This window comes from Lacerta agilis, chromosome 7 (genome assembly GCF_009819535.1).
Source record: "Lacerta agilis isolate rLacAgi1 chromosome 7, rLacAgi1.pri, whole genome shotgun sequence".
Classification (NCBI taxonomy): domain Eukaryota; kingdom Metazoa; phylum Chordata; class Lepidosauria; order Squamata; family Lacertidae; genus Lacerta; species Lacerta agilis.
This window is the reverse complement of record NC_046318.1, coordinates 52,019,036-52,036,106: the sequence shown is the minus strand read 5'-3', so window position 1 is coordinate 52,036,106 and position 17,071 is coordinate 52,019,036. Positions and strand designations below refer to the sequence as shown.

The 17,071-nt window shown below is 37.2% G+C and overlaps 1 protein-coding gene across 1 annotated transcript in view; it reads left to right on the top strand.

The window, feature by feature from the left end:
- Window positions 1-17,071, top strand: part of ASPH (aspartate beta-hydroxylase) — a 96,701-nt gene that overhangs the window by 15,577 nt on the left and 64,053 nt on the right. Inside the window, exons 2-3 of the mRNA XM_033155293.1 lie at window positions 140-289; window positions 2,828-2,896. Coding sequence (XP_033011184.1) covers window positions 140-289; window positions 2,828-2,896 — 219 coding nt within the window. The remainder of the gene's footprint in view (window positions 1-139; window positions 290-2,827; window positions 2,897-17,071) is intronic.

The window sequence follows — 17,071 nt, the reverse complement described above, 5'->3', positions numbered from 1 at the left end:
CTTGAATCAGTAGACAGTCCTTTAAATAATTGCATGAAACACTTCATTCTGAATTTTTGTAATCAAATAATATATTTGCAGGAATGTATAATTGTAAGCCTTGCCTGCTAGTAGTAATTTCACTTGCTTTATTTTGCAGAAGCAAGACATGGAGGGAACAAGAATGGGAAGAAAGAAGGAATTTCTGGAAGTTCATTTTTTACTTGGTTTATGGTAATTGCACTGCTGGGAGTGTGGACATCAGTTGCTGTGGTTTGGTTTGAACTTGTTGATTATGAGGAAGTGCTAGGTAAGCATTACAACAGCATTTGAAATGAAGTAATTTTAATATTTCACATTTACAAATGTCATTCTTTTGCAACTTCAGGATTTTGATTAAGAACCTTGGGTCATATCCAGCTCTGTGGCTCCACTGGCATAAGTAATACATTTGAACTTCCTCTTCCTCTCCTGTCTCTTCCAGCACCCCCCTCACAAAATCATCTGCAAAGAGTTGAGGGACCCTCAAGAGCAAATTTTAAGGGTGCACAGGGGGAGGAGAGGAAATCAAAGTCTCATTTCCTAAGTGAAACCTCACTAGTGCAACATTGGATTTAACCTTTCAACAATTACAGGTGCTTATTCATTGTTCACTACCAAGCACCAGATATTCATGAAAGTATTGATTTAAAGAGTAAATCATGTAGTTCATCTGTTCAGGTTTTGACAATGTGAATAATGGTTTCTATATTTTTACCACGCATGCAGCCAAAGCAAAGGACTTCCGTTATAACTTGTCAGAGGTACTCCAAGGTAGGATTATAGAGAAATAAACTGTTGGAGTAAACAAAATATGCTGTAACTTTATTTTAATTTTTGTAATGGAATATGGTTGGCTTCATTATTTTATCTTCTGCTATATCCTTCAATCTTTGCTTTCTTTAAGTGGTTTTCAGATTTTAAACCGTACTCAGCTGCTACTCTTTCTTTTAGGGTTGAGTTTTGGTACTTCTTTATTAAGCAAATTTATGAACCACTTGATCAAAAATAAATTTTCCAAGTGTAAAAATAATAAAAAGCTGAGGAGGAGGAGCAGTTGGATCGCGTGAGCTCTGTGTTCTTTGGGGGAAGTGTATGGGCTAAGTTGACTTTCCCATTTTCCTATGAGAGTGGAAAGCTGATATAGGTAACACCTGGCATGTAGCCTGTTCTCTGCTTATCTCTATATGAAGCTGCTTTGGGGCATTTTGCTTCATTTGATTTGATTCTAGAGACTGTTGGAGCTCAGAGCAAATAGAAATGACGTAACCCAGGGGTCAGCAACCTTTTCCAGCCATGGGCTGGTCCACCGTCTCTCAGACCATGTGGTGGGCCAGACTATATTTTGGGGGGAGGGAAATGAACAAATTCCTATGCCCCACAAATAACCCAGAGATGCATTTTAAATAAAAGGGCACATTCTATTCATGTGAAAACACGCTGATTCCCGAACTGTCCACGGGCCGGATTGAGAAGGCAATGCAGGGTTGTATTCAACTAAGTTATACTTGCAGTATACTCTTTGAAATTTATGGGCCCAAGTTAGATAGGTCCAGTAACTACAGTGGGTCTATTCCAAATCCTATGGTTTGCATAGCTGAGAGCATAGCATAGCTGAACTCAAAGAATCAATCAAATTGGTTTAGAGCTGTTTGCCTGCTTTTGTCACCTGTCTGCTCTGCTCTCCTGTCTCTGGCTATATTGGCCTTTGGAAGCAGAACAATCTCCTTTATTATGGCTTGTCAACTCATACATCAAGCCAAACCATAGCTAGATTTCCTTTCTTATAGTGCTGGTTTATCATATTATGTTCAGTATAACTAATGAATAACAATTGAATGTGCTGCTAGAATTTTCAGTTTCATTCTTGGATATTTTAATTTTTGTTGTTTGGGATAAAACAAATATGCCCTTTGAGCAACCACCTTGGCAGCACTCTGTTTTAGCTTCTTCTCAGCATGACTGTTGCTTCTGCCTTGTTCAATAAGCCATGGCAAAAAATGAGCTCAAACTATGCTCTCCAACTTTTAGGACTTTCTAGCAGTTTATCTACTGTATCAGCCAGCTTGGCATGCATTTCTCTGATTGAAATTGCTTCTGCCTTAATTTCTTTTGAGTGTTTAGGGCTATGGCTCTGCCAGTATCCCAAATGCAGCAATTGCAAATTTCCATAGCAGCAGGAATATTTCTATGTTGCATGCATCTGCATTATTCCTGAGTACACCAATTTACTGTCTGAAAAAGATGCATTGAACGTTGTGTTTGATATGCTTATGAAGTATTGTACCTTTGAAATTAGGTAGGCAATTTTATTAATAAGCAATCATCATGTAGCACTTAGCATTAGATTTTGGGTTTTTTCTTAAAAAAAAATACTATTCCAGTAATCTAGATAAATACTATTTAGTGAACTGGTAGGTGCAATTCTGTTCCTATTAAAAGCCAGTACCATACCTTCCACTAATGTGAATGGAGCAGGATTACAGCCATTATGTCACTTGACTTGCATATTCATTGCAGATACAAAATTGTTACAGTTCCTTAAACACTAGCAAGTAATGAGGTGCTGATTTAGCAATCCAAAAGGATTTCAGATTTGCAGAAAGATACACTATCTTTTAAGCAGTTTGGTTTGTTTATTTGGAAAAAATGTGTATCATCTCAAAACAGTAAGCTTGCATTTGTGTTTTGGAATGACATCTTTTATAAAATGTTGAGGCTCATGATTTCTTGCTACATTCCATCACACATTCAACAGATTAATATAGAAACAGATTACTGAATTAGTTTCTTTCTATCCCTCCTTTAGGAAAACTTGGGATCTATGATGCTGATGGAGATGGAGATTTTGATGTGGAAGATGCCAAGGCTTTGCTAGGCAAGTAGGCACTTTTTAAACTGTCTTAAACGTTAACTTCTCTTGCAGCATTAAAATAATCTGGTTTCCAAAACTTCACAATATCAATATTTATTACATGTATTTTTAAACAAAAAGTAACCCAAAGTGTTAAAATAATCACAGTAATTGCTTAATATTGGTGAAATTATGTAGCACAGCACAATGTATTCCTGTAGTCCTGTTGTTCTCATATACAGCATGAAACATTTAATACGATAAATGTTTAAAGTGATAATATGTTTAAAACTTTTTAGGGTACCTGTATAAAAGATTCCTGAGAAATCCTAAACCAAATTAAGAAGAGTGCTTAAGCCTATTAAGCCGCCTTGAGTCCCATCAGGGGAAAAGGTGAAAAAGAGCACTGGAACCATTTTATATAGAGAAACAGTCATAGTATGCAATGAAAACAAAAACAGAAAACAAAAGCATAAGATTTAAGAGAGGTGAGAACTGATGTAAAGTGTGAAGCTTGATTGTCAGAGTAACCCAGGATACAATTGAAGTAAAACTGGAAAGAAGACCTAAACACCGTTACATAAGGCAAATCAAGAGGAAAAAGTAACAAGACATACCTAAAAAGCCAGAAGATTGACAAGACAGAAAAGGCTGAGGACTTTGCAAAGGCCAGTCTGCCAGACTGAGACATGTGAGGGAAAAGGGCACTTAGGACAGTGCACCTGATTTGAATAGCTAGGTTGTAAAGGTGAATAGTATAATACTAGATTAATAAGCAGAATTACATAGGTTGGAAGTGGAGAAGAGAACAAGTCCTGGGACCTTTCCCAAATAAAAACAATTACCTATATCTTGGCATTTTTATGCTATATTGACATGCTGTTTAAAGGCTCTGTGTTGCTTCCTTATAGTACAGGGATATTGATTTAACATTCAGATGTTCTCTAAGATCTTCAGCTTGTCTGAAAAACTTAATAAATTTGGTTTGTGTCGCTGCACTGGGCAAATATACTCCTGTGTCTTCAGATACCTAATGCATTTGATCATGTACAACCTTTAACCCAAATTGCTTTTATGTATTCTGACTACTTGTGATTTAACAATGTACAGATAGCATAGAAATCAATATATTCAGACACACCCTGAATCTCCTCCATTCATGAGTTGATTAATAACCTATACAACCCCCCCAAAAAATAACTGAGGGGTGGTGGAGTGATAATAGGCAGGTGCTATCATTGTTATTTGTGATTAATTCTTTCCCCAGTTTCAAGATTTACATTGCAGAACTTTGTATATTAAATATGAATAATATGAACAATACTGATTCAGTCGTTCACCAAGATGCTTACCCAATACCTGTACATGCCGAACTTTGGTTTTATGTTTTTTTAAAAAATACATAAACTTTGAGTAGCAGACCTTTGGAAGATAAGATGAGCTGTGTGTGTGCGTGTGTGTGTGTGTGTGTGTGTGTGAGAGAGAGAGAGAGAGAGAGAGAGAATGCATATTGTGCATATTGATTCGTTTGGGCAGGTGTCAGTAATTTACTGGTTCAGGAGCCTAGTCTTTAGTGGTAACATTATTTTGCAACTGACATCAAAAAGAACTATATAGTTGTAAAGACACAATCATGCTACTGTTTCATAGATGTACATGTAATTAGAAATCAGATATTACCCAGTCCATGACCATGACTGGTTCTTATGAGCAGGATAATGAAAGCTTTGTCTCCCTCACAAGGTATGTCTATTTCTTCATCTCCTAAAACAGCCTTGCTGGTGTGATTTTAGGGGTGTTACCCTTACTTTATTAATTGCTCATTTTTGTAATAGTAATAATAATAATTTTATTATTTATACCCCGGCCATCTGGCTGGGCTTCCCCAGCCACTCTGGGCAGGTTAAAGCATATATCAAAACATAATGAAACATCAAGCTTTTGGTTACAGACACCCATTTGCTTTCTCCTTTTCTTTCTTCTTCAGTCTGTAGTTCCAAGATAAATGCAATCTGACAGCAGTGTTTTCACAGTAAAGGGAATAAGCAGCTAAAATGGGGATTCAGGTTTTTTCCTAATTCTCAATCACTGCTTTATATAATTCTACAAGGAAAAAACAACAACAAAGTCATCCTTTAGAAAGGACTCATTTCTTGGTTACTGAACCAATATGCTTTTGTGCTTAGGATATGTTTCCAGGGATGGGGGAGCTTTGGCAGTGCTGGACTTGCAAATTAAGGCTATGGGGAGAGGAATTTGATGGGTTTGCACATGCCTGATGTGAATGTTGTGCCATATAGATAATGGGTGGAAGATGGCAGTTTTCTACACCAATAACAAACTGTTAAAAGTGGTTATGAGATGCTCTAATAAAACCTAGCTTGCTAGGTAGAATGTTGAAGTGCAGGGACATAGCATTTTCACAAATGCTACCTGTTTCATGCAGAAGGCCAGCAACATGGACAGGTGGGAGGGGTTTGAATGACATGGTAATGTGAGGAAGAATTATTTAGATTTATTAAACATTGGGGAGCACTTTAGGAGAATCCATGCATGCAAAAGAAAGGGGCTTTACTTTAATTACAATGAAACCAGGCTGCTGGTGTCTGAATTGGTGCTCATAAAGATTAGGGAAATTGGTCAGGCTGGAGCGCATCCTGTTTGGGATAACTCTTACCTTAGAGAGTTGCTGTATCAAGAGATCACAATCTCTTTATATAATTCTGTGGCAATTTATGGACTACTGTGTACAGTTCTAGTTACTCTATATCAATAGAATATATTGCTTGAAAAGGTGAGGAAAGGGTTAGAACCAAAATGATAAAAGTTGTTGAGGCACCTTTTCTGTGAGGAGAGGCAACAGTTTTTGATGCTTTTTGCATAAGCATGTGTTTAATCCTCTCCCCATTAGTGGCCTCTAATAATCAACCATCTTGGCAAGGTCAGTAGTAGGAATACGTCTTTGTCAGTATTTTTTCACTTTCTTCAAATGGTGTCTTTCTTGGGTGCTTATTAAAACTTCCAGATTTCTTTTTACTAATTTTCTTAACTATACTGTTTTAGACTTCTGATCATGAAACAGGCTCTCTTAAATCCTTCTATTTTAGTTTCTTTTTTCCACCTAACTGCTACCTTCTCTCTCTCTCTCTCTTTCCTTTTATTCTTGTGTAGGCTTGACCAAAGATGGCAATAATGAAAATATTGATTCACTTGAGGAAGTCCTTAATATTTTAGCAGAGGAAAGTTCTGATTGGTTTTATGGTTTCCTCTCATTTCTCTATGATGTAATGACTCCTTTTGAAATCATAGAAGAAGAAGAGAGCGATGCTGCAGATGATGTTGATGGTACGTCACAGAATGAAGGGGTTCAGGGAAAAAAGACATGTGTTATTGTGGATTTACAGAACCAATGACTTTAGTTCAGGGATCAAGTTCAGTTATCAAAATGCAACAGGCTACTGGGGTAAAACCTGATGTAACCCCTTCCCTTCAATGGACATATCAGCCATGTGATGTAGAGTCACTTGTCAGAAAGCCTTTTTGAGAGAGAGACTGGGGTGAGACAAAAGTGTATTCAGTAGTATGATTGGTTTCTGTATGGCTTTGCGTCGGTTTGTGCTTTCTTAGCACTAACCTGTGCTGTGCATTCTTAGCACTAACCTGCACAAGCTCTGTGGTAGTAACCTACACTATTAACCCTTAAATGATTCACCTTTCTAATAAAGTGTTAAATTACTATAGACTATTCTGGCATGATTGACAAATTATGTATATATTTATATTTTATATTTTAAGATTCTGCCTACTCTTGCATTAAATAAGAAAACTATTACTGAAATTATTTGAATTTGCTACCAATGAGTATTCCTTAATTTTATAATTTATTACATGCTTTTACAGACTTATAGAGCAGAATACTGAGGTTACTTAAATTTGTTATGTTAGTAAATCCATTTACTATATGAAATAGCATGCAATTGTTGTATATTTTGAAATGAAGCTTTCATTCTTATTTTCTTTATATACTATTTTATCTCTTAAAGGCAGATTTGTTTGTAAAAATTTAGTGGACTTTTTTTGAAAGCGAGAACCTGTAAATATGTATTTCTCCTGTAATATTCAACTAATTAAAGCTGATAAATGCAAACTGTCTTTTATGTCTTGCTAAACTGAATGGCTGACTCAGATTTGCTTTTTGATTTTTCTGCTCTGCCGCAACCCCCCCCCCCCCGGTCTCATCGTGCAGGGACTGATTATACAAATGCCCCAGTTCAGCAAGTTTCCATCCCCAGCAAATTAACCTTCCGGAACAGATATGTGTGCAAAATTTTGTGTGTGTGCGTGTATGATCAAATCTAGTGCCTGTATTGCATGCACACTGCTGAATAATACTTTGGCGTGTTTGATCTGATATTGCTGATCAAACCTTAGACTGCAGTCCTTTACACACTTCTCTATAAGTAGCAACCATTGAACTCAATGGAGCTTACATCTGAATAAATATGTATAGAATTGCACTGTTTGTCTCAGAATTAGCACATTTGATAGAAACTTTAATGACGCATAAATGAGTATTTCAGTAAAGTGTTCAAGTAAAGTCTACAGCCTGAGGAAGAGTTCTATGGATTTTTCAAAGCTTGCCTAACATAATATTGAGCACATAATGTGAAAAAGTTGCTTTACATTTTGCACAAACCTCTGCTTTCTTTGCTAGGGCAGCAATGTGTAAATAATTTGAAGAAGATGCACTTTGCATTTTATTTGTTGCAAATAAAAATATCTGAGCTGAACCCTGGATTTCTGTGACCATCCTCAACTGTATCTGATGCAAAACAAGTCCATATCTTGTAAAATGGTTGGGCTTAACTGTTGTAGAAATATATTAAAACAGTAGTTTTTTATTGATAAATGTTATATACTTTGTATGTTTAGCCACAGTGGAATAAATTAATGATAACTTTTGGATACTACAGTATTGTAAGGAAAGAACCTGAAGATCTTGAAGAGCTTGCAGGGATTGTACCTTCGTTTGTTTGGAGTTATCTTCGCTAAAAATAGTTTGTATCCCTGATAGTATGAGTTAGAAGTTATTTAGTTGAGACTGATGAAAAGGGCAGTTACTCATAACATGGCAACCAATAATTCAGGGCTTTGTGGGGCAAAACATAGCCTTTGTCCTTTGTCACCAGATGTTCAGCAAGAAATTTCATTTTCTTTTCTGTTGCCCTTTCTGTTCTTTGCAGTGGGGTGGGGTACGTAATTTGAACAGTTGTGAAGCAAAGGTGAGGAAGTGGAGATTTCATTGGTTTTATTGCTAAAGTTCAGGCTGTTCTAAAATAATAGATTGCTATAGCAGACCCAAGGCTATAATATATCAGATTTTAGACCCTTTATTATTGGTGGCTAATTTTTAATTCTTATAAACATCTGAGTAGGACCATATAAATAAATGTTAGACAAAATTTGTATTTTATTATCTAATAGCAATAATGGTTCAGTTGTGGAGTTTATTTCAAGGACTAGATTGTCTTTTTTAAAAAAATGTATTGGTAAGATTTGCTTGTTTGAATATTTTGTTAACAAGTTTGTGTTTTTTTATTGCCCAATGTTTTTAAAACTTCTGGACCTTTAATACCACTTCCACATTCCTTTGGTGATGAAATGGTAAAACTTCAATCATGTTTGAGGTAACCTTGTTTATGATCTGATCTAAAGTTCATTTGCTTTTTTGCTTTTTGCATAAAAAGGAAATAAAGGGAAAGCATATAGGTTTGAAACGAGAGAAATGCTGATGGAAGAGGATGGGTGAAAGGTGACTTCTCTCTCCCTTTGCCTGTACAAAGTTTTTCCTGAGGTGTACATTGCTGAATGGAGTAGGCAGTGACACATTAGACTAAGTGGGAAGAGGGGGATTATGGGAAATGGGAGGAGGCATCTTCTGTGATGCATTTTTTCCTTTGCACCCAGCATAAAAATAAGCAGGTGGGCAGAAGAGGCTATGTTAGCCTGCTGTATTTCTAGCCTACATTTTTTGCTTGCCTGCTTCTTATTCATAAAAGAGGACTAGCAGAGGTGGGACAGAGTGCTACTCCTGTGAATAAAAAGTAGACTTACCATAGTAATTATTTTTGTAGGCTGTTAACTTTTATGGGCTTATCTTCACAGCTTGCTAAGATCTTTGAGAGCATGATATTCAAAAGAAACTGTTGTTCTCCAGTAACTTAATAGCATATCACTGGATCTTTTCAATTTAGATCTACAGTTTATATCTAGTACAGTATTTTGAAATCTTCTTTCAATCACCATGCTTATTATTTTCTTTATTTATCTTTATGCTCTACCTTTCTACCAAAGCACTCAAGATGGCTTTCAGTTTAAAATAATGTCTTCAGTCTCAGGTACATGTTTCAAAATGGAAGGAAGAAGAAAAGAGGCAAACTCAAGTATCAACCCAGTCACACAGTTGCACAATAGTATTCAGATTATCAAGGAAAGACAGAGAAAGCCTTGAGGTATTAAATCACTACCCTCATTTTGGCAACATCATACGACCACCCTGCTATGGAAAGCAGTAGCTAAAGGAACTTGCACTCTATAATTTGAGAACTGGTTGAATAATGAAGTTATGCAGTGACAAGGTAGAATGGTCATTGCAGTAGGCACTTTGGGGAAGGAAGAAGCCAAATGGTAGCTGTTCCCAGTCAGCCAAGGCAGGGAGCCAAGCTGCCTCACTTTGGCAACTAAGGCAGCCAGGTGGCATGTTTAGGATTAGAAGTCCACAGGCAGGTAGGGTCTCGGCCTGCGTACCAGATGGAGCTGGTAGACAGCTGCCCTTGATACAGAATTGACCTGTGCCTCCATGGATAGCTGTGAGTCCAATATGACTCCCGGGGTTGCGCATCTGGTCCTTCAGGGGCACAGTTACCCCATTCAGAACGAGGGAGTGCTCCACTCCAGCCCGTCCCCTGTCCCCCAAGAACAGTACTTCTGTTTTGTCAGGATTCAAACTCAATTCATTAGCCGCCATCCATCGTCCAACCACCTCCAGGCACTCACACAGGACTTTTACTGCCTTCACTTGTTCCGATTTTAAAGAAAGGTAGAGCTGGGTATCATCCGCATATTGATGGACACCCAGCCCAAACCCCCTGATGATCTCTCCCAGCGGCTTCATGTAGATAGCATCCTTTTAGTTTATGCTTGCCCCTACTTGGTGTTACATAATCCAAACAGCACTTTTTCATAATTGGTAATTGGCTCATAAGCTAAACTATCAATGAAAAAATCCTATTTGGAATGCTCTTTGTTTTTGTGATACATCTTTCACTTTCTCTTTGAGAACCACCAGTTAGAAAACCCATACAAGTTTTAACGATTTTTTCCCATTACACACACACACACAGAGAGAGAGAAAGAGAGAGAGAAAGAGATACTGTTATCAGATCAACTGAGATGGTGATGACTAAAAGAGCTCCCCAAACTGGAGAGCTTTAAAAGCCAGAATAAAAGCAAATAAAATAAGACCATAGATAACAAGACTGCAATACACTAAAAGTCTAATGGAATAAAATGTATTTACCATCCTCTCGTCAGAATGGAATTTTGTTACTGGGGCACTGCTATAGAAAAGGTCTTTTCCTGTGACCTTACCAATTACACCTTTCATATTTGATGAAATGAGAGAGACTGGGCCTATTATACCTGTGTATGGCTTATTTTGAAAGCTTTGTTTAATGGAACACTTCCAGAAAACAGAACAGTCTGGTATAAGTATTTTTTAAGGTCTGATGTAATTTTGGTGCTGTTTTATATCCCCCTTTATGTGTGTAGCATCTTAAAGACTTAAAATGTTTGTAACTTGTTTTCATTTTATGATAATCAGGGGAGCCACCAGGAGGGGTTGCCAAGAGAAAGGCTAAAGTCAAAGGTACTTTGTTACTGGAGCATTAGTGAACTTTTGTGCACACTGATTATGAATGCTTGAAATGCATGTATTTTACCATCTTGTTAAATGTGTTTACTAATTCTGGATGCAGTTCGTACTAGTGTGATTTTGCATTCAAAATGTACTGGACAAAAAATATTAAGCTTTAGTTTTGGGTGCTCTTCAGCATCCTACATCATTAGATCCACAATACTTGAGAACTTAATTTCTAATCCAGCTACAGGCTGTGTGTGTGTGGATCTGCATATTTCTCCTGGATGAATCCTGTGTGCAAATTGATGCAGTGCATGCAATTCCGTAGGATTTGGGACAGGGCATATGTAACCTTAGAAAAATATACATTGGATTCCTACTAGTCAACTGTCTGGGAAGGAAAAATAGGATGCTACATTCAGTCTTTCTTGTCAAATATCTAACTAGCAGAATTCTAGCTGAATTTTCCCAGTGATGCATGAGAATTTCCGATCACTGAGTACACTCCTTTGGATCAAGGCCTTTGGGCAAAAAATTTAATCATTTGGATAGATAAGGCTTCTACAATGTGCATGGCATATGAAATTCTGTATGGTTTTCATATTGTTACCCCAAGCTTTCTGCTCAAAATATGCTGGGCCTTTCTTAATTAGAGTTCGTGTCTTCTTGTTGAAGGAGAAATGCTCCCTTTTTATGTTTCGTTGTAATATCATAGTCTTTTTATTCTCAGGGCTTTATTTATTTCTAAAATTTATACACTGTGAAATATCTTAAAGCAGTGTACAAAAACAATAAAACAATAAAATGATTGGTTAAACCAGTTAACAACAACTATTAAGAAGATTTTTTTTTTTTAAAAAAAAAGCAAAATCAGCAATAAACTAAAAACATCCAGTACAGTCCTCTTCACCACCTTCCTCCAAAAAGGAAGTATTTGCAACTGGTCAGTAGTTGTTCCAGTCTAAGGGGCTCAGAGCCAGTTTCTTTAGAGCGGTTGCACCACTGCCTCTTTCAAGGCAGGAGAAACCATTTCCTTATGCAATGAAGCATTAACCATGCTCTGGACCCACCAAGTTAGTAATGCTAATCTTAAAAGATTTTTATTGCAAATGCATAGCTCCTATTTCCATTCACAGTAGAGGGATTGTAGATCACTCAATATTTTATTGTAATAATCCTTCGCAAATGTTTTTTTTAAAAAAACAGGTGTAGAAGAAAAGGCCTTGTTGGGAAGGGTGGACTAAATGTTTGTTCTCAATCTCACAATTGCTGGAGAATGTGAGCTGGAGAACATATTGGAGGGAAAGGCCAGCTGGAAGGGTGCTTTTACCACACCTGAACCTCCTGAATCCTCCCTTTCCCCGAACTTACTTCTGACATTAGAGTTTGGCTGCAAGAGGAGAGGTAATTAACTAATGGGGAAAATTTTGGCAGGTGCTTAATTCTTGCCCCAGTCTGCAGATCCTCCCTCCCCCATGTTTTCTCATAATTTCCTGAATATTTAATTCAGAAATGTTTGCATGTGTGTTGGTGGTTTTCTTTTCCATATTAGCTAGTACTTGATTGGATTTGAGTTTTACCTGAAGTGGCATTTTTGTCATGTAATTAAAACACTAATTATGGTATCTGCATATTTTTTAAATTAAAGTCGGCTACAATACTTCAGATCTATTTCAGTATTAATCTGTTGAAATAATATTGTCAGTTTTAATTGGAAACTGAATGCAGATTTGTGTGCCTCAATCATTTTCATAAGTCTCTGCGTATATAACTTTCTCAACTATTTTAAAACTATTTTATAATGATATAGTATTGTTGACCTCTAATAAAAAAATTGTCTACATGATGGTCCTCATTAAAATCAGGTGTTTTCAGTAGGATCTTATTTTTATCTTGTGTTTACAGCACAATGGAAATAATTCATGCAGTGTCTTCTTTACAAATCATGACCTCTGGAGTCAGTTTAACATTTCTACAATTAACCTATAAAACGGGTGGGGGAAGCTGTCACCCTCCGGATGTTGATGGATTTCAGTTCCAATCAGCTCCACCAGCATGGCCCAAGGGTCAGGGATGATGGGAGTTGTGGGCACGCACAAATTCCTCATTCCTCTTTTATTGGGTCACAGCCATTTAAACTTCAAATGAGTTGCAGTACTCGCCTAGGGATGCCTAACTTTGTTTTTCACTTAACTTTTCCAAATATACCGGTATGTAACATCATGCTTAGTTTTAGCCAGTGCTTTTTTCCGGGGGGGGGGGGGGGAAGCAGGGGTACACATACCCCTAAACATTTTGTGAATCTAACTTTGGCCTCATTGAGGGGCAGTATTTCAATATGAGTAGGAAAATGAGAGTACCCCTAAACATATTTTTTTTAAAGCACCGGTTTTAGCATTTGTGAATTGAGATTAGTCATGTTTTCTGTTAGTTCAATGATCCAGCCCCATGGGTACAGGATAGCAGATAGCACTGCCCTTTTCATAAGGGCAGAGGTCAAGGAGATCTTAAGAGAAAAGACCAAGCAGATGTAAAAAGTACAGTAGCAGAATGATTGAAGTAGGGATGGGGAATCTGTGGCCCTACATAAATTGTTGAACTACAGCTTCCATCATTCCAGCCACAGCTTCCACACCCCTGACTTTAAAGTATGCAAATTTAATTCAGTGTATGTTTGAACTGCTTCCTTTCTTTTTCAATATCCCCAGCCCCTCAAAATCTATGGATTGTATCAAAGCTGAGTGAACACAGTTCTGCTTGCACGGGGGGACTTTCACTTGCCTCTCCTTTCCCTTTGCACCCCAAAATGTGCTTTGGAGCGTCCCCCAATCCTCTCAAACAGATTTTGAGGGAGCGACAAGGAGAGGAAGGGGGAGTTCCACTGCGCAAGCCAAAGTCTGTAGAATGAGCAGGATGTCAGAATTGGATATGCAAATTTTAGATACGTTATAAGTAAGTTATGCCAGTTATAGACCTCTTGTAAAATAGGCACATTTTAGAACCATTGATTTAACAGTGTGTCTCTTTTCTAATTTTATTTAGTAGCTCATCAGGTAGCATGATGTTGTTTAAAATGCTGGCAGCTGAATAATTTTTCAAGCAATTGAAAATTGTTTTAACATATTTAATGAAGAAATGTATACGTCAGTTTCTCTAAGGCCACTTACAATACATAAACCCCTTAAAATAGGAGAACTAGTTTAAATACTGTTAAAAGTTTGGGGAAATAGAACAGTTTTCATCTGATGCTGAATAATAAGTTTTGGGAAGCCCTGTAAAATAGAAAGTTATTTCCCTTGGCACATCCTAAGTAGGGATTGCTACCTGCAATTCTTTTGACAGTACTAATACTGTGTGATCAAGTTCTTTTGAATTGCAACTATGAATTTGTGATGTGAAGTTGGAATGTGAGTTTGGTTTACTAATATCCAGTGTCTTAACGCCTGTTCTTTAATGAACATTTTCCCTTTTTTAAATGGGAAAATAGAAAAAATAAAAGAGATCAAAGAACCAGCCAAGAAATTGAAAGAGAAGCAAGAAGGAAAGAAGGAAACCAAAGATGAAGAGAGGAAAAAAACCAAGAAGAAAGTTGATGACTTGGAGAGAAAGGATAAGAAAGTTGCTGATGATAAATCAAAAAAAGAATCTGAAAAGGTTAAGCGAGACAGAAGAGGTGAAAAGGAGAGATCAGGGTTAGAAAAGAATCTTAAAAATAAAGAAATAAAAGAATCAGCTAGTGGCAAGGAGAAAGAAATTAAAAAAATAGCTAAAGCCCTTTCTAAAGCATCTGATAGCTCGGCGAAGGATGAAGAGAAGAGGAAAAAAGTAAAATGATACTATTTTCATATCTGAATGTTGCTTCAGTTAGAACTGATAGCACAAGAATGTAATATAGCACCACTAAGGCAATTTGTCTATAGCTTGTTAGAGTAAACAAGATGACAGAATCATTTGCACAAACAGCCTTAGAATATGTATGAAATTGTAAGCATGAAATAAGATAGACTGCTATGAAATTCCAATTTGTACATAGTATGTCTGATAATGTCTTGTACATTCTTATTGTACTGAGATCATTTATATAATGAAATGTTTTTGGTACTCAGTATGTCACACATAAGGCTAACACAAAAATAAAACACTGAAATATTTGTAAGTGTTGTTTTACCCTGGGAAGCAGAAGTATTAGGGGAAAATAAGGCAGACTAGTTTTCAATTTTTATGTTCAATGAACATGATCCAATTTATACACTTGGGACAATGGAATATCTTATCAATATGCATATCACTCTAGAAAGTGCAACAAAACAAATCTTTTCAACTATTCAGAAAATAAATACATGGAAGAACGAAAGCTTAAATGGATCAATGAAAAAAAGTGAAGAACAGGTGTAAAATAAATAAGAACATTTACTACAAATTATACCTTCACTGCTCCCCCCGCTGTTTGCATTTTACAGACTGCACTGGTTTTGTTTCCTGTTGGGTAGAAAGTTGGACATACTATTATATATGTTTTTAAATAAACATTGAATATAATCTTTTCCAAAATGATATTTGGAATAAGTCCATTTGCTGTTTTTATCTTGACATGGAAAATAGTGTGTCAAAAAGTATTTGGGGCAAGGGGGAAATGTAGGAAATCTAGGGCTGAACAGACATTGGGATATGTGTTATGATCAGTGCAAGGTTTGAAAATATATGGTTGTGTAGCTCTTTGTGTCTCTGGTCTTACCACAAGGAGTACTCATATATGGGTGACAAAGTACAATTTTGACATGAAAATAAAAGCAACATATTTCAGCCTTGTTTTGCAGTAATACAGCACATTTAGAATTCTCATGAGATAGAATGCTTTTCTTGATCATGTGAAAAAGCCTATGCAATTTAAATTCTAGACATCAATGTGGGTTTTTCTGGGACCATCTCTTCCACGTTTTCTGAAATGTAGAATGCAATAATAAAATACTAGCATTTCCCTAATACCAGGTGTTATATATTTGGGTTGATCAGTTTATAACTAGATGATTTTTTTTTTGAAAGGGTGGTGGAAGTTGGAAATTAATCTCCCAATGTAAATGGCTTCTATCCTTTCTTCGTGAGCCATGCCAACCCTATTCTCTTGCTTCTCACCCCTTAGCTTATAATGCTCTGCATGAGTAATCAAATCTAGGTACAGCCCTTGGGTTTTGCAAATTTCAGGCGCTGCTTTTTTCCCTCCCACCCCCAGCTTACATTTTGGGGAAGCTTTTGGGAAAGAGAATAGACTGGCAAATGAGCTGGTGATTGGGGAGCTTCTAGATGTTTCCAAGCTTTGAATGACATTTTTTACAAGCCTGAGTTTAAAAAAAAAAAAAATTCCAAAAAAGTGTAGGTGGACTTAGCCCATTCACAATCAAGGCAAGTTTCTCTCCAAACTGATATGAGTGGGTCTAACCATTTCTCATTCAGCTGAGATTGATATTCCACCAGCAAAGGTCAGACTATCACTTTTCCTTATAGCAAAGGGGATTTGTGCCTATAGCACACATTGGTACAGTGGTACCTCAGGTTATGAACTTAATTCGTTCTGGAGTCCGTTCTTAACCTGAAACCATTCTTAACCTGAGGCACGCTTTCGCTAATGGGGCCTCCCGCTGCCGCCGCGCTGCTGCCACACGATTTCCGTTCTCATCCTGGGGCAAAGTTCTCAACCCGAGGTACTACTTCCGGGTTAGAGGAGTTTGTAACCCAAAGTGTCTGTAACCTGAAGTGCTTGTAACCCGAGGTACCACTGTAGTACATAAGCACATTGATTAGTGTTACAAACAATTTGTCCACAAGGACGGGTTCCTGCAAAGCAGTATTATAGGGCCTGAGGACCAGGGTGGACATGGAACTTCTGGCCTATTTATATAAGCTAAGATTTCTTTATTGTCATTGTACAAGTACAACGTTGTACAAGTGCAACGAAATTGAATGCCATCCCATAAAAATGACAAAAAACACATTTTCAGCCACACATGCACATACATACACACCCATCACAACTCTCCAAGGTAGTTGGATAGAAATTGATGTTTCTGAGAATGAACAAACTCCATGTGGTGTGAGACTTTCCTGCTTACCTCAACATCTGTACATTTGGTACTGCATCTAAATGGTGTGGGTGTACAGAATTTATGGTTACAAACATTAAGGGCTGCCTCTCCCCCATATGAACTGACCCGAACCCTGTGATAATCATCTCAGGCCCTTCTTCATGTGCCTTCTCCACGAAAGGTCAGGAGAGTGACAACATG